The 23,857-nt window shown below is 35.2% G+C and overlaps 1 protein-coding gene across 7 annotated transcripts in view; it reads right to left on the minus strand.

Moving 5' to 3' along the window:
• Positions 1–606: 606 nt before the first annotated feature.
• LOC131146004 (protein MICRORCHIDIA 6-like) overlaps positions 607–23,857 on the minus strand; it is a 107,780-nt gene continuing 84,529 nt past the window's right edge. For all 7 annotated transcript variants that reach the window (XM_058095245.1, XM_058095242.1, XM_058095240.1 and 4 more), the window contains 11 exons: positions 23,114–23,212; positions 22,927–23,028; positions 22,701–22,847; positions 22,394–22,486; positions 10,488–10,539; positions 10,266–10,377; positions 9,551–9,807; positions 9,354–9,466; positions 3,510–3,589; positions 2,348–2,390; positions 607–1,021 (listed from right to left, as the gene is read on the minus strand). In XM_058095245.1, the coding sequence (XP_057951228.1) occupies positions 911–1,021; positions 2,348–2,390; positions 3,510–3,589; positions 9,354–9,466; positions 9,551–9,807; positions 10,266–10,377; positions 10,488–10,539; positions 22,394–22,486; positions 22,701–22,847; positions 22,927–23,028; positions 23,114–23,212 (1,209 nt within the window). In that variant the 3' untranslated portion in view covers positions 607–910. The remainder of the gene's footprint in view (positions 1,022–2,347; positions 2,391–3,509; positions 3,590–9,353; positions 9,467–9,550; positions 9,808–10,265; positions 10,378–10,487; positions 10,540–22,393; positions 22,487–22,700; positions 22,848–22,926; positions 23,029–23,113; positions 23,213–23,857) is intronic.

Genomic DNA, 23,857 nt, shown 5'->3' on the forward strand with positions numbered 1-23,857 from the left:
AAAAGTTGAGATATAAAAATCAACTCATACGACGACATTAAAATGTAGTAAAAAGTTTCTAACCAATTTCATACCCAAAATGCATGAATCTCAACTAAAAAAGCACAAAAGACGTGCTTTTTGTAAAAAATGCGCAAGCCACGCATTAAACTTTTTGAAATTTGGTATTTTAAATTAAGTCTCAAGGCATTTTAGGCATGCTTTGCCTTGAGGAAAGCCTCAATTGAGCCTTTTAAGACACTAGTCATAATTAACATAGTGGAATTCAGAGTTATTTTATATTTGAGAATTGGAATTCATTTGTTCTCATGTGCCACATCTTGTATTTTATAAATCCCTTACCCTATATTTAGGAGAGAAGTCTTGAATTTAGATTTGTGTGAGTTTGGACAAAATATAATATATAATTTTATTAAAATTTATCCAAATTCATACAAATCCAGATTCATAACTCAAAATCTATACGTTTAGCCTAAAGAATCCTCAAAGAAAACAAGACTGGCAACAACTCACAATGTCTGCACCAAGACTCCTTTTCGACTCTTCACAAACGGGCATGTCTTTGAATCTTTTCCCAGGCTTTGTGCACTTTTGTATCACAAGCCATTTTACAATGCTAAAAGCTACTTCCATTCACTCCATTCAAAACCAAAAAACCTTTTCTGATAGTTCCATGCCTTCTCTATTTTACAGGACATATTGGATCATTAAAACCTAAATTGCCAAACAACACCATCCTTCCCCACCTCCCAGGGTAAGAAAAGGGTAAAAGAGGGGTCTGCAGTTTGATTTCAGTTATTAGAACCTAGGTCATTTCAAACAGTTAATTAAAAACTGACCTATGAAAAATTATTTTACATAGGCATAACAACAACAAAATCTACATATTTACAATAGCAACAAACGAGATCTACTCATTTGCATTTTTTTCCGCTTTCATTGCATCCAACAATTGAAGTTCAGCCAACAACTGAGCATGAGTAAGTTGAACCTTCCCCAGTTCACTTCTAAGCCAAGTCACCTGCAGAGACAAATAGGAACACTTAAAATTTTAGTAGTTATAAAAGCCTAGTTGCTTTCAACTGCATGGTGTAGCAGTGGTTGGGATAATTTGACTTGCATTAGCACCAGTAACTTTTTATCAGTTTGAATTTGTTCAGCATGTGTCAACTTTTTGAGATTTATTGGGGTAAGTTGTTCATCCCAAAAAATGAGGAAGGGGCTTCAGTAGGGTTTGGGAAGCCCAGGGGAATGACACAAATCCTTAAACAATTGAAAAGCACTTGAAACTTTTTTCTTTGCTGTACTAAGACAACTATGGATTTTAAATTGAAATAATCTTTTCTCTTCTACTTTCTCAAGGACAACATTCTCTCAAACACCTCATAAATGACACAAAATAATGCTTCACTTCACTTTGTAACAAAGTAAAAGAGAAGCAGACACAAGTGGAGAGGCTTGTGCATGTGACACAAAAATTGAGGCGGAGATTGCAAATTTGGAATTAAATAGGAAATTTATGTGCTCTACTTGGTTCTTGAGAAAAAAGAGGCAATAAACAAAATTAAAATTTTGAATGCATTCCTTCAGCTTCAAGATGATTCAAAATTTCATTTTGCTTTCTTTTCCTTAATAATCTCAGCAAACAACAGAGGAAAACCTAAAATGCTAAAAAAAAAATACACATCTGAAACAAAAAACTGGAATTAAATGGGAGGAAACACAGCCCAGAGAATGCTGACAAATGTTTCAAGAGCGAGTGATTGGCAGTGTTAGAAAGTAGCAATTTTATTGTTCTGTGACAAATTTCATGCGTTCAAAATCATGAAAGTTGCATAAAATAATTTAAAGTCCATGAACAATTGCACTTCAGAGTAGTTGCACACTACTTGAGCCTTTTTCCTACATCTTTCCTTGACAGCATCCAGAAAAAAGTTTACAAAAAAAATTTGAACTCTTCATAGGAATTTAAATCTCTTCCCATATATTTTGCACCAACCAAACAAAGCACCAGAGGAACAATTTGGAAAGCATAAAAATGAGACTCACGGGCATTTCTCTAAGCTCAGTTTTTCTTTTCCACCAAAGAAATTATTACTACGCATTTCCAGATCAGTGTCCTGAACGTGTCCAAAATCTGTTTCCTAGGACAATTTTCTTACCCAATTTAGAAACAAATTTCCATAAACACATTTCCTACCCAGGGGTACTATTAAGTGGTGCAAAAATCAGGTCATGAACAGAAAAAGTTTCAAATACCATGCTATATATAGATAAGGTTTTAAAATTAATAGCAGCTTTGAAGAAGTGCAACGTAATTGTCATTGTTATTGCTATTTGAAAGTACCTTGAGATTCAGTTCTTCCTCATTCTTCTCATATTCCAAGCATCTGCAGAAAAAAGTATATATATATTTATATATATAATGCATAAAACTGTATTGGACCCCTCCCTCCTTTCTCTTCCTCCAAATAAAAAATAATTTAAAAATAAAAAATTCATTTGATCAGCTGAAAATCAGGCTGGGTTAAAATTGCAATCCAGATTGTAGGTTCCTACATTTGTACAAGAATGATCCTGATTCTACATAGAATTGCAAATCAGTAAGAGGACCATGGTAGGATCGCGGGATCCTACAATACATTATATTTTGAATCTATACTAAATCAGTTACACTATAAGTTTGCCTTATGTTCAGTGTTAACTTATAGGCCACTTAGGAAGTGATTTTATTTATCTAATATTGACAAAATTATGAACTTAAAAAATTCATTTTTGAATTGATATTCATTTTTCTGTAGAAACTTCAAACATCAATGTTTAAGTTGAGGCTGTAGTTAGATATTTAATAAGCTAATAAGTTTGACGATAATAATTATTATAGTGACAATAATTTTAATGATGGACAAGATGAAATTCTATGATGATGTCGGTGATACTGACGAAGCAAATAATGGTTTGGATGCTGACCAAATGTTAATGAGCCAGATTGACAGTTTGTCTTTTGATATTTGTTTGTTTTTTTTTTTTTTATATATTTAAAAATTCATGTTGTACAGCTGTTGAGAATGATAGGCCAGTTTGATTGAGTAATAAATGCCACAACTTGAAGTCTTGAACACTTTATCTCTTTGTTATATGAGGTCTACTGTTTGAGCTACTTGTTATTTCCTCAGTCCTCAACACCTAAGCAAATGTTTAGATTTATAACATCAAAATTTATGAAAAATAGCGTATAAATTCATTTCGTATATTTATTATATTGTGAAAAATCTTTAAACTCTCCTGGTTTCCAGAACAGAGGAGACAATGCTCTTTATTATCACAAGCATTCAATTACTGTTCCAACTCTAGACAATACAGCCAAGAAACATTTGACCTTGGCCTTAGGAGAAATCTCTCTCAAATACACCAAAACAGCAGTTCCAAGAGTTCGTAAAATCCATATATACTACATTGATAGAGATCAAAAAAGCACTTGTAGAAAATCAGAATCATAATATACTCACTGTGCACGAAGCTTCTTATTTTCTTGCATCAAGTTCGTGGTTTCTTGAACATTCAACTGATTAGCAGTAGCATTGGAAGGCTACAAACAGAATGCAAAACAAGTTAGCAATTCATTTTCTTTTGCGACATATAACTTTTGTATGTTGAAAGTTGAACCCATTTCTTGTTTTTTTTTTTTTGGGAGAGGGGGGGGGGGGGGGGTGCAAAAAAAGGTATATAATGTGAAATTTGGTATGCTACAAAGTTCAAATTTCATTAAAAGCAAGAATTTAGTACACTAACACACACAATTTGGGACAAAAAGATAATACTGCACAACTGGGGAGTAGAATAGGCAGACAGAAGGCAGGGTCATCCTCTTCTTGTTCCAGGTGCAGCAATCTAGTTGTTGGCAGCTGGTTCTGTGGTGTTTGTGTGATCTAAATAACTTCGCATGAATTGTGTGCACGGTTTATGCCCTGTAGGGTTGTTACTCTAGTTTAGTGACCTGTCAATGGTTGGGTTTGATGTCTGGTTCCTGCAATTTCTAGAGCATCTGAACTTTTTAGTAATCTCCTGGGAATATTTGCTACGTGATCTGCAGGAAAACAGATATTAATGTCTGCTGTTACATATTTTGCTCTCCAGCCTCCTGCTGAACTTTATTTAATAGGTTTGCAATGACCTATATAAAGTTGACTTCTTATTTGGTTCCAAGTTAGGTTTTCATTGGAGCTAGAGGGAAGCAGAATTCTAGACTCATGAGCCACCTTCCTTTGAAGGGTAAAAAGCCTTATTTAGGGATAGCTATGTGATCATGACTTGGATTAGTAGTGGGGAGACAAGTGTGCTCGAACTTTATGCCTTTCAACAGTGCAAAAACCCAAAACCAGACCAAAACCGAACTGTTTAACATTTTGGTTCAGTTCTTCGGTTTGGGTTTCAGTTTTACAAGAAAACTGAATCGAAAAACCAAAATATAAATGTTATTTTACTAAAATAAACCAAAAAACTGAAATATGCATTTTTTTATATATTTTTGTCCATACATTTATGTAATCATAAAATTTGGAGGAATGGGGCTTTTATAGAATAAGGGAGGCTCCCCAAACTTAACTTTTGGTGATGTGGGGCAAGTATGGGACAATGCAGTCCCCTCCTACTGCAGCACTGCTTCCCCTTGCTGTTAGCCTGCAGTATTCTGCTACCTTGCAATGTTTGTCCTATATTTTCCAATTACAAAAGGAATGGGCCTTACGCTCCTTATAGAATATCCACTCACACTGTTTATTCGAAGAGTCATGGGCCTCAGGCCAGTTACAAGAAGTTGGGCTCAGTTAATTGCCTGACACATGCTTTGGGCTAAACAATTGATTATGACTTACATTTGTTGGACCAGTTTAAAAATTTTAAAAACCGATAAATCACTGAAAAAACTAATTATTAAGAAACCAATTACTTAGGTTCAATCTTCGGTTTTGGATAAAAGAATTAAACCTATTACACCCGTAAGTGCAAATTAAATAAGGAATTCGTCTATGAATTATATTCCCAGGATGAAAAAAGTGTTTCCAGAGTATATGTTAAAATATGTTCAAATTAAAAATGGACGCTGGTTCACACTGGATGGCAACTTTTCAAGTCTTAAGGAATGAGCAAGGTGCTGCATGTCATGATCTGCTCACCGGTGGCATACACAATCTTAAGTGGCAAAACAAGGAGTTTCTAGTTGCCATATGGTTTGCCACCAGGTACCTACAATTGGGTGAAATAATCTGTGTTTGCCGGTGAGATCCTACCTTGTTTGTGGTCCATGTGGTAGAGCTAGACCATCATGGAAAGGTTGAGCTCGAGGATACCTTGAAGTCATCAATGCATTTAATGGAAGGCATAATTATACAGTTGATAAATGTTTTTTTGGAAGAAGGTTAGAAGAACTTTATTAGAAAATGAAATATGTTAGGATACAAGAGCTCCAAAGCCAAGAGCAAAAACTGAGTCAAACCAGCTAAAAACACTCTAATTAGCTGCTGATACAGCTCTAATTCGCCTTTGATGCCGCTACTAAATGCAATAAGTTTGGAAAACCAATACAGCAACTCAAGCTGTGTCGTGTTTAGCAGCAAGAAGTTGATAATCCCACAAAGGGCGTGCATAAAAGATGGTACTAGCAGTGTTTCTGGTGGTAAATTGGTGAGTAGAGCTAGCAACCAGGTACAACATCCATCCCTATATCCAGTGCTACAACCACTCAAGCTCATTCAGGTACACATGCCTTCTTTCCAACTGAATAATTGCCTTAGGGACCAATCACATAACTGGTAAATTGTCCTGTTCTTCAGTTGAGTAATTCTTCAAGTATTTCCAATATCATCTTGGCAATGGAACAACCTCATATTCAGTGCAAAGACTCTATTTACCTTATTCCTTCTACTTTGTCATATTTTGTATTGTATGCTACAAATTTCTAAGTTGATTAGTTCTAGGCAAGTCCATTTGCACTTTTACTTTATTTCCTTCATGTTGTATTTTTAAAAACCTCCAGACAAAGATATTTAGTGCCAATAGTGAGCTGGATGGTCTCTGCTACTTGGATACTTGTCTGAGAAAACCAGTCTCCCTTCATCCTTCTGGACATCCTTTGTGGTGGCATGCTTGTTTGAGCTATTCATCCACTTCAAAACTATATTAGACTATTCCTCTCAGTTAGATTACCACTTTACCAAAATGGTTAAGCTGTTAGGTTTGGGCCCAACCATGTATATCAAGCTTTAGCACTCCCCTGCACATGCAGCCCGACAGCACATGGAGAGATAAATAAATGATAAATAACACCAATCACAGGGAATACAATAATAATTTTTAAACATCACAAAATAAATGCAGCAACAAGACTAGAACCTAGGACCTCCTGGTAACCAGCTTTGATACCTTGTTAGGTTACCACTTTACCTAAAAGTTAAGCTATTAGGTTGTGGGCCAACAATGTATATCTAGCTTTAACACTCTTGTTTCTCCAGCTTTATCCAAGGATTAAAATTTTTAATGGAAATTTCAAGGGTTTCAATTTATGGAAGTTTTTATTTCATTTTTTATAGAAAGAAACATCTGAAATCATCGAAACCAATTTCTTTTTTAGCCCTCCCAGAATCCAAACTTATCTTTATGATTTAAGGCATGTAAGTTAGGTATACATCACCACTCTGTTCAATCTTCGCACCAATAAAAAAACAGTACAATGCTTTCTTTGGTACATTCTGATGCATAGAGTTCATGTTGCAACTTTAGTATCTTGGGTTTTAGAAATTTGTTATCTTTATTGATGATAGGTACAGTGTAACTTGGTTGTTTATGTTAAATAACCAACCGGAAAATTATTTTGCTATTTGAATATTTTGTAATGATACAAAAATTCAATTTGAAAGTCCATTCTTGTGACGGAAAGCAGACAATGCCCTTGAATACATGAAACATGATATACCATCCTTCATAAAAAATCTTCATATAATTCAAATATCTTATGCAAAATGATGCGGCAGAGAGAATCAACATCTTTTACATATTGCCTGTACAGTCATGGAACATATGCATGTCCTATACATTTTTGAGGTAATGCCATCCTCCTTGCTTGCTTCCTTATCAATTGAAAGACTTCAGCTGTTTTAGATGCAGCTCTGTCACCTGATTGGTATTTCCAAATCAACTGTCTTTCATGTTTCCTCATGATTTTGGTGTGTTGCACTTGTTCAAAATTTATTTTCTAAGCTAAATAAACTATCCCCATGAGCTACTGAGTTTGTTTTTCCATGTTGTGTTTCCATTTTCAGTGGGGCACAAATGCTATGACCTTGCAACTCCTGATGACATTGTTAATATACACAACCTTTATTCACGGATGCTATTCTTCAAATAGATACGCAATTACTCCACTCTGCTATCCACTACTCCTGATTTCTCCATGACACCTCCAATTGCTATGGATATTCTCCTCCTCCCTCCAGCGTCTTCTACCTCCAATCCAACCAGTGGAGTATCTCCCCTCCAATCGCTTAGAGTATTAGCTTCAACTGCTGAACAAAATCACTGGCTTTTAAAGATCCAGTTCCTAATCTGCGTGCTCCAACCATGGATCTTGATATTCCCATTGCTCTCCGCAAGCTTAAACAGCGTCGCACACTGTATGTTGTCTTTCTCCTACTTACCATTATTTTGCCATTGCCTTATTATCCATTGTGATTCCCAAGCACGTCTTAAGTGAACATGGCTGGTTAAAAGCTGTGGGGATGATATGAAGGTAATTGGAAGTTGATTTATTAATGGAGGGAAGAAAAGTAAGAAAGTTGAGGGTGAAGAGCCATCCTAAAAAGCAAAAAAAAAAAAAAAAGTGGACAAAAACACCCTCATGGGGAACAAAAATATTACATCAAAGCTGCCTTCGTATCACACAATAAATAACCCAAAGAAATTACCCCTAAAAGCCTCAAGGGAACTCCCAAAAGAGGCTAGGAACACAAGTCGATCTTAGGACTTGCTCATATCCTTGGGCACCTTAGTTGTTGTCTCTCCCCCTCTTCTCTCTTTCTTTTTGTTTTTAATGTAATTAACACCATCTAGACAGTTCATGAATATGACAAATTGGCAAATTTCATGAACCAAGTCAACCAGTTAAACATGGGCAGTCCAGCATGATTTGGCATATGACCACCTGCATCACACAAGTGGTTTAGGGGACTTGGACTTGATCACCTAACCATTTGGGAGAAAAGAAGGATGCTTATTACTTGGGCACAAGAAAGTGTTGGTAAACTAGATGAAGATATTATGAACTAGTTCTAGAACATTATACATATGTCCATACATGCAATGGCACGCACGCGCGCGCGCACACACAGACACACACACACACATCAAAACACAGAAAAATACACAGAAAATGTATAAATTATACATACATATTTAAAAAATTAACACATCGGTTCAACTACTAGTCTAATTGACCCAGTCCCTTATTCAGGTCAAGCACCGATCTGGGTTTTGAATATTGATGAGTTAAATAATGCACGACACTGTTTGAAAACAACCCATATTTAAAGAAGAGCACATTCCTCTTAGTTTAGTATTGAAGCATAAAGAACACAATTCAACCTTCATGGGATAAAAATAAAACACAAGTATATAATTACATGTCCGGTGTCTTGAATATATGAAATAGGAGATGCTAGTTTAAAGTCCATGACGATTTATAATGAGAAAAACCAATTAGTTATGGATGAGAATTTGATTTGTTGACATATTTATCCCTGTTGAAGCAGGCTTCAATTGACCTGATTAACAAGGTTCCTAAACTAAATGTTTACAGTCCTTCGAGATAAGAGAAACGATTCACTACAAAGGCATTTGGAAAAATACATTAAAGTAGTGTTTGGGAGCATGGATTTCGAGGCTTGGGTTTGGATTTGTGTGGATTTGAAAGAGACTCAATACAATTCTGTATTACGTTTTATCCAAATCCACACAAGTTTAAATCCAAGGTCCAAACTCCATGATCCCACACGAAGTGTAAAAGAAATGATAGATCTGAAAATAAGGCAGTTTATATTAACTGCCTTAAATTTTAAAAGTACCAAGTAAAATGCAAATATATATATGAACCATCGTAGAAGTTCATAGGTGAATTACTTTGATTATTAGCAAGCCAACAGACATCCCGTCAAAACCTGGGGGGAACAACCAAACAAAACAAACACCCAAATCCAATTGTGATCTTGCATAAATTTGCATGGCCATACTCACTGGGTGCGCTCCTATGTCCTATAAACCAACTTCAGTGCAAATCAGATACAATTGAGTGTTCCAACACAAACCTGTACTTCCTGATAATGCCTGGTATCCATTACACTGGCCCCTGTGCCAGCCTGCCTCTTCACTTTTCGAGGTTCAATAGAATCAACATGTTCCATCCTCTTCATACGTGTTCCTGTTAGGCACAAGTCATCATATGTAGGGAATAAGTCAATATGGTTAGGAACTTTTAGCACACACATCAACTGCAACAGTTTACCTTGTTGAGAGGTCCTCTCAAAGTTAGTTGCTAATGGTTCTGCTCTATTTATTATGCATTGGGAGGAAGTAGCGGCTGGATTTTGAGAGGCTCTAAAAGCAAGGTCTGCTTTCACGTTACCAGTAGCAAGGGATCTTTGATTAAATGTAACAGGGTTTTTTATGCCATTATGAGGTATAGAATAACAAGATCCTTGTAGAGACTCCTTGGCTCGAGGTTTAGCTTGAATATACCCAAGTAGTCCACAATGAAAATCCCTGTTTGAAGTTGAACCATGAGCAAGAGCTAGGTATTTAGTATTTACAACAAGAAACTAACCATTGCAAGAGCTAGTGAATCCCATTTGTTTCTGCAATATTTAAGAGCATCAGGCCCAGTCTAACTTGAATTCATTTGAAACAATTTGATATAAATTATGAAATTTGAATCACTTTGATCCAGCATCATATTTCAAGTGATACATGAACTCAATCCTAGTTCTTTGTAAAGAAAAAACAGAACTCTTAAATTTCCAGTGGTGCTCAACCCCACCCCCCCCCCCCCCCCCCCCCCCGGGCGGGAATCCAACCAAGAGACGTGAAAAGCAAACTCTACGGACTAATTTAGCAACAGCAAACGAAACCTGCAGGACTTAAGGAGTCCAGATGATATTTCCACAATAAACAATGAATACCAAAATCTGCACATGTACATAAAAGGTAAAACAATAGCTTACCAGTACTCAAGTGTCATTTCTTTCAAGCGGCTTTCAAGCTTTTGTAAAAGGGAAGTTCTCTCAAAATCTTGTTTATTGTGAGTAGGCTCAACAAAGTTTGCTTCTAAGACACCTTCAGGGAAAAAAACATAAAACACTCAGAAGCAATATAATAAAACCTTGAAACTTTTCTTAACTAATAAACAAAAATGCACCCAAATAAGTTCATTGAGGACTTCTCACCGACAACTCCTCTACCCCTGCTGTTTGTCCGACTTAAAACCTGCCAGAATGGCTGCAAAGGAAAAGAAGAGTAAGACAGTGAATCAAGCGCTTTATTATCCCATTAAAACATGAGAAAAGAACCACCTATGCTAGACAAAGGGGTAATATCTGATTCCATTGTGCTTTTTGTGGAATTTAAACAATTAAATTTGTTAAACTTGTTAAGGACATGATTGTGCAATTTGCATTTTTTTTCAGATAGATACTGGATAGACTCAGTATGACCCTTCCAAGGTAAAGGTATAGTTAAAATAAAGAAGTTAGATGCGAGTAGCAAAGCAATATAACAAATGATAGAATAATAACAGCATTGTGGTTGTTATAATTGCAATTTGAATTCTAGGATCATGCAATCCCACTTCACCAAAACAATCCTGATCCTATATAGATTCGCAAATTGGTAGGAATAGGATCAAAGTAGGATCATACTAGGAACAATAGGATTGGTCGGATCTATTAGGATTGTAAGATCCCAAGATATGTTCAGGTTTAAATTTTACTAAATTATTTTTGTACTACGGTCTTGGTGTCTGTCATGTATAACTCGTGGTTTTAAATAATGACCACGACCGTTATGTAACGCCATTGCATAATGGTTTTTTGGGTTCCTGATAGCGTTATACACCGCAAAATCGGTGGGAAGAAAATTCACGGCCGTAGCAGCTGCTACGTACCACAACTATCATGTAAAGGTCGCTATATCCGTTAAGCAACTGTTGTAGGACTATTGCACCAAAAAAATTATTTTATTTTTTATTTTTTCTTATAACCTCCCCCCCCCCCCCCCCCTCTTTTTTTTTCATAAATCATTCTCAATATACTATGTGGCGAGGAGGGGGGAAAAGATTATAATAAGGATAATAATGATACAAAATTTACCATTTTTTTAAAATACTCATAAGAGATGCATTAATTAACAATTTGAAAATATTAACTTGTTAGGAAAATATTTTATTTTGATAATATTAGCAATTTGATATTTATGTTCTATATTTTTCATCTTTAACCTTCTTTCTTTTCTAGTTATTGTATATTTGTATTATTCATATTTCTTATGTGTCTAATTAGATTAATGGAGTGTATAATGTATTTTTTTTATTAATTAAGTTAGCACATATAAGAATTTATCACACATAAGAACAATGAGAAGTATAAATGTGCGCACACATGTAATTTATCTGTCAATGGTGGCTTAAAACAAATGTAAACTTCTTGCCCTTAGCAAACAACTTAGTTAGCTGAACTAAAAGATTCAAAATACACTAAAACTCTTTCTAAAAATGGTTATAAGTTTAAAACATGCAAATACACTAATCTGCATAAGGTTGTGCAAGCTTGAAAAAAATTCATGATTGTTACACTAGTTTCCTATTATATAACATCCGCTACTCCCACTTCCCATTACACCCGTTACTTTAAGTTACGCTACCCGCTACCGCAATTTAAAAGCATTGTATAACTTGTACAAAAATTGGACAACCTAGAAAGCGATTTGGTTTTTCTGATATTAACAAAATAATGAAATCAAAATTTATTTTAGATTGATGACCAAGTGGTTCCAATGTCAAACATCAATATTTAGGTTGAGTACATCTTTAGATATTTAAGGCATTAATGCATTGGATGATTTTAATGATGGACTTGGTGAAGGACCTGTTGGCCTTATAAGGTTTAACATCCTATTTTGAGGCTAACAAACAAGTGAAACTTAACATATTTGTTGAGTAATGATATTTCAGGACTCACAAGGATCAAGCATGAAAATGCAAGCTTATACTTCAAAGAAGGATGATCATATGAAGCTTAAAGCATGGATTTCAAGATAAGATTTTAAAAGCTTGAAGAATATAAGAGAAAACTTAAACGTATATCAAAGCTTGAAGATAAGTAAAAGAGGCAAAAGAAACCAAAGCAAAAGAAAGATCAAAGAAAAGATAAGCATTAAGACTCAAGCGCCAAGAATGTTCAAAGTCTTAAAAGTCTTTATGTAGGTGCTTCATATTTCAAATATCTTTTGAAATATTGTTGAAGCTCTTTTAGGGTTGAATATGGGCTTAGAGACCATATTTTTAAAACCCTAGAAAATGTGTTTGACAAAGATATATTTAAATCTTTCAAATAACAAAAGGGTTTAAAAATGAAAAATGAAAGATTTTCAGAAAATGGACTTGTCAGCCGACTGACCAGAAAACACTAAGATTGGCCAGCCGACTGACAAAACACCAGAATGGATAAACTGCCCAGCCCACTGACAGTTTAAACTAGAAATAGTCAGTCGACTGACAAGCCCAGCCGACTGATCTTTTTTGAACTGCGTCCAGTCAGTCGACTGACATTTATTTGGGTTAAATTCTGAACAGACAGAAAAGTGTCAGCCGCCTATCTAGCCGACTGACCCTATGAAATACACTACGCAGTCGCCTGTCCAGCTGACTGACTCCATGGGAATTTGAATTTTTAAATCTCAACGGGAAAATTCTAAAAATCAATTTTTCAAATATGAACGTTATAAAAACTTGGTGGACACTCCAAGTAACTTGGGGAACAAGGAAACTAATCCTAAAAAGTCTATAAATACTACCTTAATCTCAAGAAATTAATAACAAAGCAATTACACAGCAAACTTGCATTCGATCTCTCAATCTCTCTCAAAGTTCTCTATTACTCATACTCTTGCTAGGGGAAATCATTTGAATTGCTGCTGAAACATCAACCTATGGTTCTTATACTGAGTTTTCTCAATCACAAAAGAACCCTTGGTGATCTCTACACTTGAGCTTCAATTCCATTTCATATTGGTATTTAAATTCTTGAAGTACATAGTTCTGAATTTGTACTAATCTACTCTATTTTGAGAGTGTTCTTGTACGCAGTGTTTACTTCATATTTTTTGTAGTTCTTGGACGATTCGAGGTGTTCGGATTGTTGGCTAAGCGTGGGCTATCGCTTAGAGAGGTGCTGCTCTAGCCTAATTAAAGGAGTGACCGAGTGAGGGGATATCACTTGGAGAGACGGGCTCTAGCCTACTAAAAGAATGTATAAACGGTGTTGTTCCACCCGAAAAATGAATTGGTTTAGTGAATCCTTTAGCGGTTTGCCAAAGGCGAGGACGTAAGCTGGGGATAAGTTGAACCTCGTAAAAATCCGGTGTCACTCTTTCCCTTACTCTCTTTATTTTCAGTATATATAAACTGCGTGGATATTTTAAATTCCTTAATCATATACACTGCGTGGATTAGATATTAAATAAACTTAAGCTTAATTTGTTTTTGGGATTGCGGAAACCGAAAGAAAGTACGTTGGTTGATCCATACTTTGTGGAAACCGTAAGGGTGTACGTTGATTGGTGAAACACCCAAAAACTCTTTAACTGAAAGCTTATTTAACGTCTAAACTTTTGGAAAGAGTATTGGATTTTATATAACACTTCATTTTGAGAAAGCAAATTTATTATCACAGGGCTTGCATCAACCACAGGGATCAAACTTTCATATATACAAGGCTGCAAACAAACAAAAGCTGAATCTTATATCTTAGTTTGGATATTGTGGTTGATTGAAAAAATTAATTGGTTTGGTTGATTGATTGTTTAAGTACTTTATGGTATATGGTTGTGGATTGGATATTATTTTAAGTATTGGTTGTGTATTTGATAAATCAACAAGAAATCAAGAATTCATTAAAAAGAATTAAAAGAAATTTTTAAATCCAATTCACCCCCCCCCCCTCCTTGAGACTACACCTTAGTTTTCAATTGGTATCAGAGAAGGTTAGAGCAAATATTAATTAGTAGTCATACAAAGATCTTAATGACACACTTAGGCGTAGCTACCTTTGAAGAAGGACAATCCTCAACTAGGCCACCCATCTTTTGTTGTTTAAATTATACATTTTGGAAACAAATAATGAGAGTTTATCTTCAAACTATGAATTGGAAAGCTTGGGAGGTTGTCACGGATGGTGACCTAATTCCCCTCAAACTAGTAGATGGAAAACAAGTCCCTAAGGAGAAAAAGGACATAACTAAAATAGATCACAAAATCCTGCAAGTTAATTCAAATGTTATCAATGCCTTGTATTGTGCTCTAAATATTAATGAATTCAATAGAGTCATGGCCTGCAAAACAGCCAAAGAAATTTGGGATAAGTTAGAAGTAACCTATGAAGGAACAGTCGATGTTAGAGACAATAGGATTGACATGCTAACTAGTGAATACGAAGCTTTCAAATGAATACGGATGAAACAATCACTAGTATGTATACTAGGTTCACTCATATTATAAACTCCCTCAATGCCCTAGGAAAAACATATTCAACGTATGAAATGATTCGTAAAATTCTTAGAGGGCTGCGACTAATATGGGAACCAAAAGCCACTGCAATAACCAAAGGAAGAAATTTGAAAAATACCTCCTTAGATGATCTTATAGGTTCTCTCCTCACATATGAAATGTCAATGAATGAAAGGAATGATAAAACCAAAACCCAAGAATCTATAGCCTTCAAAGCTTCAAAAGAAAACTCTAGTAGTGAAGAAGAGATGGATGAAGATGAACTAGCATTCATATCTAAGAAACTTGCAAGAATATTAAGAAGGAAGAATAAATTCAAAAACAGAAATACACGAAAATCAAAATTTGAATCAGATGAAGAAGAAGAAGAAATTAGCAAGAAGAAATCAAGATATAAAATTCCTACATGTTATAATTGCAACAAAGCTGGACATATAAAACCGGAATGTCCACTACTTAAGAAGGATTCCAAAAATAAAAAGGCAATGAAAGCCACTACTTGGATAGTCTGAGTACAAGTAGTTCGGAATGTGAATCAAGTGACCAAGAGATTGCATATACTTGCTTTATGGTTTGGGATGATGAGGAAAGCTCCTCATCCAAATCTTTAAATAATTCTTGTAGTGATTCATCAAATGAATCCAATGATGAGTGTATGTCATCTTATGAAAAGTTACAAAATGATTTATTCAAAGTGCATAAGATGTTAGTCAAAGTAACTAAACAATACACATCATTGAAAAACAAGTAAAAGAGTTAGAATCTCTCAAACTTGTTGAAAAATAAAAAATTCAAAAATCAAGAAAATAGAAAATAAGAATGAAGTTGTGATGAATGAATTAGCGTCTAAAAATCTTGCTGAAAAAGAAAAATAATTGAAAATCAAGAAATTAGAGAGCAAGAATGAAAAATTGATGAAGTAGAAGACTTGAGATCCCAATCCTCTATGGAAAATGAGAAAGACTTATATATTTCTGAATTAGAGGATAAAATTACTAAGATGTCTAAAAATCAAGAAAAGGGTAAAAATATAGAAAATTCTGAAATTTATGATCTTAATAAAGAAATTGAGGATCAAGTCAAAATCATTTACAACTTCACTAAAGGAAAATAAAATTTTGACAAAATGATTGGCTCACAAAGAATGTCTTTAAATAAAAAAGGCATAGAATTTAATGGAATTGAAAATAAAAGGAAAAAGAGTCTTTACACGGGTTACTTTACAAAAGAATCTAAAGATTATGCTAACACCTCCTCAATGCCTACACACATACCACATGTTTTCTATGTAAGAAAAACGGACATGTTAAATTTGAATGTCCATTAAAGAGGAAAGGTAGGAAAACAAAACAAGTATGGAGAATTAAAAAAGCATCACTTGTTAAACCATCCAGACCCAAGAAAGTATGGGTACCTAGATAAAAAGCCATGTATGGAAAATCTCAAAGAAGAGTTTAAGAGCTTATCTTATTAAAACAAATAAAAACAAAAATGAAAATTGTTGGCCTCAATTAATGAATGATTCATACAAGCCTTAAATTAGAAAGCATTGAGATATATGAAGTTTGGATGTTTATAAAAGAAAAGAATATCTGAAGCAAATAGAGCTTATTGCATAAGTATTTTGATAAAGAAGAAAGCTTGGTAGAAAAATTGTGACGGTCAGCCGACTGGACATGAGCTCAGCCGACTGACTAAAGGTAAACCTTTTTGATATCCTACTCTTTTTGATTGATGTCAAAAGGGGGAGAAGTTTTGAGCAAAATTGAAAATTTGAGCTTGGTATTGAAAAATATTGATTGTAAAATTTTGAAATTTTTGTAGCAAAAAAAAAGGGGAGAAGTATTTGACATTGAATGATCTTGAACTTGCATGGATGTTATGAGCATGATAGTAAAAGAGTTTTTAAAATTGATCTTAATATTGTTAAATATGTTGAGATAATGTTTATTGAAAGGGGGAGTTTTTTAAGGCTAACACATATTTTTGCTCCTTTTTTGTCATCATCAAAAAGGGAGAGATTGTCAGCCTTACAAGGTTTAACATCCTATTTTGATGCTAACAAACAAGTGAAAATTAACATATTTGTTGAGTTATGATATTTCAGGACTCACAAGGATCAAGCATGGAAATGCAAGCTTATACTTCAAAGAAAGATGATCATATGAAGCTTAAAGCATGGATTTCAAGATGAGATTTTAAAAGCTTGAAGAATATAAGAGAAAGCTTAAACGTATATTAAAGCTTGAAGAAAAGTAAGAGAGGCAAAAGAAAGCAAATCAAAAGAAAGATCAAAGAAAAGACAAGCATAAAGACTCAAGCACCAAGAATGTTCAAAGTCTTAGAAGTCTTTATGTAAGTGCTTCATATTTTAAATATCTTTTGAAATATTGTTGAAGCTCTTTTAGGGTTGAATATGGGCTTAGAGACCAGATTTTTAAAACCCTGGAAAATGTGTTTGACAAAGTTATATTTAAATCTTTCGAATAACAAAAGGGCCTAAAAATGAAAAATGAAAGATTTTCAGAATATGGACTTGTCAGCCAACTGACCAGAAAACACTAAGATTGGCCAGCCGAATGACAAAATACCAGAATGGATAAACTGCCCAACCGACTGACAGTTTGAACTAGAAATAGTCAGCCGACTGATAAGCCTAGTTGACTGACATTTTTGAACTGTGTCTAGTCAGCCAACTGACATTTATTTGGGTTAAATTCTGAACAGACAGAAAGGTGTCGGTCATTTGTCCAGCCAGCTGACCCTGTGAAACACACTACCCAATTGCCTGTCCAGCTGATAGACTCCACGGGAATTTGAATTTTTAAAGCTCAACGAGAGAATTCTAAAAATCAATTCCTCAAATATGAACGTTATAAAAACTTGGTGAACACTCCAAGTAACTTGGGGAACAAGGAAACTAATCCTAAAAAGTCTATAAGTACTACCTTAATCCCAAGAAATTAATAACAAAGCAATTACACAACAAACTTGCATTCAATCTCTCAGTCTCTCTCAAAGTTCTCTATTGCTCATACTCTTGCTGGGGGAAATCATTTGAATTGCTACTGAAACATCAACCTATGATTCTCATACTGAGTTTTCTCAATCACAAAAGAACCCTTGGTGATCTCTACACTTGAGCTTCAATTCTCTTTCATATTGGTATTTAAATTCTTGAAGTACATAGTGCTGAATTTGTACTAATCTACTCTATTTTGAGAGTGTTCTTGTACGCAGTGTTTACTTCATATTTTTTGTAGTTCTTGGACAATTCGAGGTGTTCGGATCGTTGGCTAAGCGTGGGGTATCGCTTAGAGAGGTGCTGCTCTAACCTAATAAAAGGAGTGACCAAGTGAGGGGATATCACTTGGAGAGGCAGGCTTTAGCCTACTAAAGGAGTGTGTAAACGGAGTTGTTCCACCTGGCAAAGGAACTGGTTTAGTGAATCCTTTGGTGGTTTGCCAAAGGCGAGACGTAGGCTGGGGATAAGCCAAACCTCATAAAAATCCGGTGTCACTCTCTTTCCCTTGCTCTCTTTATTTTCAACATATATAAACTGCGTGGATGTTTTAAATTCCTTATTCATATACACTCCGTGGATTAGATATTAAATAAACTTAAGCTTAATTTGTTTTTGGGATTGCCTAAATAGAAAGGGAGTACGTTGGTTGATCCATACTTTGTGGAAACCACAAGGGAGTACATTGATTGGTGAAACAGCCAAAGACTCTTTAACTGAAAGTTTATTTAATGTCTAAGCTTTTGGAAAGAGTATTGGATTTTATATTACACTTCATTTTGAAAAAGCAAATTTATTATCACAGGGTTTGCATCAACCACAGGGCTTGAATCAAACTTTCATATATATAGGGCTGCAAACAAACAAAAGCTGAATCTTATATCTTAATTTGGATATTGTGGTTGATTGGAAAAATTGATTGGTTTGGTTGATTGATTGTTTAAGTACTTTATTGGTATATGGTTGTGGATTGGATATTATTTTAAGTATTGGTTGTGTATTTGATAAATCAACAAGAAGTCACGAATTCATTAAAAAGAATTAAAAGAAACTTTTAGATCCAATTCAACCCCCCCCCCCCCCCCCTCTCTTGGGACTGCACCTTAGTTTTCAGGAACCAATGATGCTCCCCACGATATTGATTAACCAAATAGTGATGAATGTTGACACTATTTTTAAGGAGCTGGCTTGATATGTTATGTTGTATAGGTTGTCGGGTTGTTGGTTGACTAATTTGGGTTAAAAATTATGTATCCCCCTTTTTCCTATAACTAATGATTTTTTTTTTTTTTTCATTGTAAGCCAATTTGTTGAGTTAAAAATGAAGCAATTTGAACACTTTATCTCTTTGTTACATAGGGCTCTGCCTTTTAAGCTACTTATTGTTTTCATAGTCTTGAGGACTCACTTCTAGTGTTCACAAAATTTGGTGGGAGAGACCATTTGAGGAAGAAGAGGTGAGCACAATGGCATTTGGTTTTGATAGGGATAAGGCTTTGGGTCCAGATGGGTTTGGTATGGGTTTCTTTCAAAAATGTTGGTATATAGTGAAAGGAGGATTTGTTAGAATCTTTTCATGATTTTTTTTGGGGATGTGGTTGGGGAAGAGCATAAATTCTACTTCTATCACCTTGGGGCTTAAGAAAAGATGCTCCAAGGTGTCGTATCTTGACCTATAAGTTTAGTAAGTTCATGCCATTATAGCTAAGTTTCAGGCTGAAAATTATAGCTAAGGTTGAGGGTGTGTTCCATGCTTAATGACACTACCTCACTTGATCAAAGTGTTTTTCGAATATTTTTCCCCCCTCTTTTTGGGATAAGGAGGGAGGGGGACAATATAAGGATGCAACAATTTTAGTGGCAAATGAAGTGGTAGATGATGTTCATAGGTGAAAATTGAACTAGATGGTTTTTAAGTTGGATTTTGAGAAGGCTCATGACCAAGTTAGCAGGGGGTTTTTAGACAAAGTCCTCGTGAGGAAGGAGTTTGGTGAGAGATGGCGTTCTTAGATGAGAGTTTCTTTCTTTAATGCATATTTTTTAGTAATTATCAATGAGGTGGCAAAATCTTGGCCTGGGTCACCAAGTTGGGGGGAGGCAAGGAGATTGACTATCTCCTTTCTTGTTTGTCTTGGTGATGGATGCATTGAATATATTTATAAAGAAGGCAATGGATAGGGGGCTTATGAGAGGTATTCATTTGGGAGGGAGGAGGTGATGGTGTCCATCTACACCAATGAGTTATTATTTACTTGAGAATCATAGAGAGGAATTCTTGAACATTCTTACTATTTAGCAGAGTTTTAAGAAAATATTCATTTGAAGAATAAATATAATAAAAAGTGGTATTGGGGCTACTTACCTGAGTCATGATAGGATGGATTTTACTCTCTTTTTTTTTTTTTTTTGTGGGGGGGGGGGGGGGGGGGGGAAGAAGTGTTGAGTGTTAACAAGTCAAAATTATGAGAGATTTCATTTGGTCAGGTGTAGGAGAGAGCAGTATCATTTGGCTCGTTGGGAGCTTGTATGCAAGTCAAAAGGAAGAACGCTTGGGATTGGTAATTTGGTGGCTAGGAAAACTGCCATTTCCCAGGAAAATGGTTATGCTGGCATCTCTAAGAAGAAAACTCCCTATGGCACAAAGCGAATAAAAGGAAATTTGGTTTACAAGTGAATGGATGGGATAATAATATGGGTGTTAGATGTTCCATTGAAAGTCTGTGGATATTCACATCACAAGTTTACCCTCTTTTTATACCTTCAACCAAGTGGGAAGTGGTTCTCATATACATTTTTTGGGAGGATGTTTGGGTGGACATTTCAGCACTGTAAATATTTTTTCCTGCTGCTTGTTAGTCTTTCACAGTTCATAATAGAAGTATTTCTTCTTTTTTGACTCATAATGACACCAAAGTTTCCTGGGTTTTTTATGCTAGAAGAGGTCCAAATGACAGGGAACTGCGTGGGCTTCCTTATTTGTGGTGCGACAGAGAGATGTCAGGTTTCTTATAGGAGGGATGCTAGGGAGTGGGCTCTGGATTCTTCAGGTGAAATCTATTGGAAGAATTTTTTGGTCATCTTACCGTGTCTAATAAGCCTTTTATGCTTCATCATTGTACTTGGGAGATGAATGTTCTAAGATCAAAGCTTTTGTTTGGTTGGTGGCCCTTAATAGAGTTAACACCAATAATCTGTTGCAGAGCAGAAGGCCTTTTAAAAGCATTGTTCCCAGGAGTGTGTGTATTGCGTTAGAACAGTTCAGAGACCATACCACATATTTTTCTGCACTGTATATTTTCTTGAGGCATGTGGAATAGATTGCTTGGTTTATTTGGAGAGGATCGGATGTTTATTTTATCAGGTTTGGGAAGACGAAGGCTGCTGAAACTTTGTGGAAGTGTGCACTTTGCACATACATGGGGAATCTGGTAGAAGCAAAATTCACAAATTTTTAAAGGGAATAAGCTGTCTTCAATTTTGCTTTGGGATAGGATTCAGTATTTGGCATCTCTATGGTATTTTAGTACAGGCTGACCTAAGGGTACCTGCTTTTGAGGATGTCCAACCGCACAGGAAGGCTTCATTGTTTGATTGTTTAATTTATTTCTCATTTTCAGGATTTCTTATCCTCATCAATGTATACTATTTTTTCTATTATCTTTTTTATATAAAAACAACTTATCAGACTTTTTTAGCTTACAGTAACATATAAATGCATTTTTCTTATATTTATTACTATCATTAGTAGAATCTTACAATCCTTGATGCTATCCTGCCAGCCATCTCAGTGATCCCTCCCATCTAGGATCCCAATTTTAACAACCTTGGATTGCATATGTAAATGTCTTGGCATAGAAGCAATTGAAGAAAAATTCGAGAATCGTTTTAAGGTCTGGATGTGCAATGGAGCATGCGTGGTTGGAAGTGATTGATTAGGTGAAGAGCAAAATTAAGAATGGAAAAATAATAATATTATGGACTGCTAACATAAAAAGAAGTAATAAATTTAATTAAATAAAAAGAATAATTTTAAATCAAGTTGGATTGAGAAAAAAGATTCATGCAACTAAAGTATGAATTATCTCGTGCTCATAATATGGCATGCATGAAGCCAAAAGTCAAGGGAAACTTATCTTTAACATACCACCAACAATTTTTTTTAACTCTATTGATGACTGAATGCTAAACAAAAAAACTTGTTTAACAGCATGCCACCAATACCAGAATGAACTGATTCAATTGAATTGAATTTTAGCAACAAACCAGCCCCTTCTTTTAAGATCACCTCTCTCGTCACCCCACACATGCAGATACAGTAAAATACTAGTCTCCTTTTCAGAGAAAGGACCTCCAAACAAAAATAAATCCTAAGGATAAAGATAATCTTCTAAAAAACATCTCCACATTAGAAGTTCCCTTATCTTCAACAAAACTTCACCGAGGACCAGAGACATATAATTTGTGTCAAGCAAAAAATATACGCATATATTGGACTAAACAGAGCAATGTATGTTACATTATAGTAAATCAATTGTGTGAAAAGTAATTACCAGTATTAGACGGTTCTTGTGATACACATTGAAGCCATGTATGTTCACATAAGGAGCTTCCTTTAGAAACCCTATTGTAGTTACAACAGTACCCTGCAAAGTAGTATGATAAAGCAATGAAGTGAATGATAACCACTAAATATCATGTATTTTTAGCACCCAATCATCAAAGGACATAGAAACCAAGCACAAGCAAGGAAGGCATCCTCATGAAGTTTGATCATGCACTAGAAAAAATAAAATGAAACGATAAATTGTGCTCAGAGAAAGAGAGAGGATGACAGGAAGAGAGTGCTTTTGATACAACCTCCACAGTTCCACCACTTTGGGGTTTATATAGAATGAATTCCTGATATTTGAGATCATTGGCAATATTATGTTGCTCAACAACTCGGCCACATAATACCATTCTAAAAGGCTTAGGCATCTGCAGGTACAAAATGGACAAGTATGCCTGCAAAGTTTGAAAGAATTAAACAAGAGTTACTTTCTAATATATACATACAAGTACAAATTCCAAATAAAAAACTTACACGAAGAGAATAATGCAATCTATGGGCAATGTGCTGCTCATTTTCTGTCCTTGAAGTAGGACGGGCCTCAATATTTTTTGTTTCTCCAGCTATACGAATGTCCTGCCATCATCCAGTCACAAGAGGCTACCTAATTGGAAAGAATGAAAGAAAGAAAGAGAAATGGGTAAAGGAGATAAACTTCAACCTCAGGATCTGAATCAAAATCTAGCTCAATATTCCCATCATCGCCACACCATAGGTTGTAGATAATAATTTTTGTGCCGTGATATCCAATGTCATCAAACTGCCCATCAAATAGAAAAGCAAGTGAACTAAAGCAGTAAGCTTGAGAAAAGGAGAGCTTTCAAAGGCTACAAGTAACATTGAAGGCCATGCAGGCTTTCCTTGTCACTACAAGCTCAATGGGAAGGGTGGTGATACAGATATACATGTGCTTCTCAGGCATTCAAACCTAGTGACACCCCCACACGCTTGCACATTATATATGCCCTTGATTTTTAAGGCGCTCAAAATCTGTGATACATAACTATCTACCTTTGTTGAGACTCTGATTTACAATCAAAAAAAAGTTGCACTACATTTCATCCCACTGGGACCTGGCATCTTAGACCATTTTGTCTGAAATCATATGCATTACTGATGTGGGAACAGAAGCTTGAATTTTCTCCTTAAATTACTGGTACACACTGTAGCAACACCATAGCACAACACTGTCCATTTTAAGGGACTTTTCTGTATTTTTAAGTTATTTTCTTTAAATTGTTTTCGATGGTTGAGAAAAAACCTAGTTTTGTGGTTAGGGTTCGTCATTTAGTGCAGTTTTATGCTATAGAAGGAAATTAAAATAAACCTAGTTTTGTGGTTAGGATTTGTCTTTTAGTGCAGTTTTATGCTATAGAAGGAAATTAAATTGAAGAGGCAGTACAGT

The sequence above is a fragment of the Malania oleifera genome, chromosome 13 (assembly GCF_029873635.1).
Source record: "Malania oleifera isolate guangnan ecotype guangnan chromosome 13, ASM2987363v1, whole genome shotgun sequence".
In the NCBI taxonomy this organism is placed as follows: Eukaryota; Viridiplantae; Streptophyta; class Magnoliopsida; order Santalales; family Ximeniaceae; genus Malania; species Malania oleifera.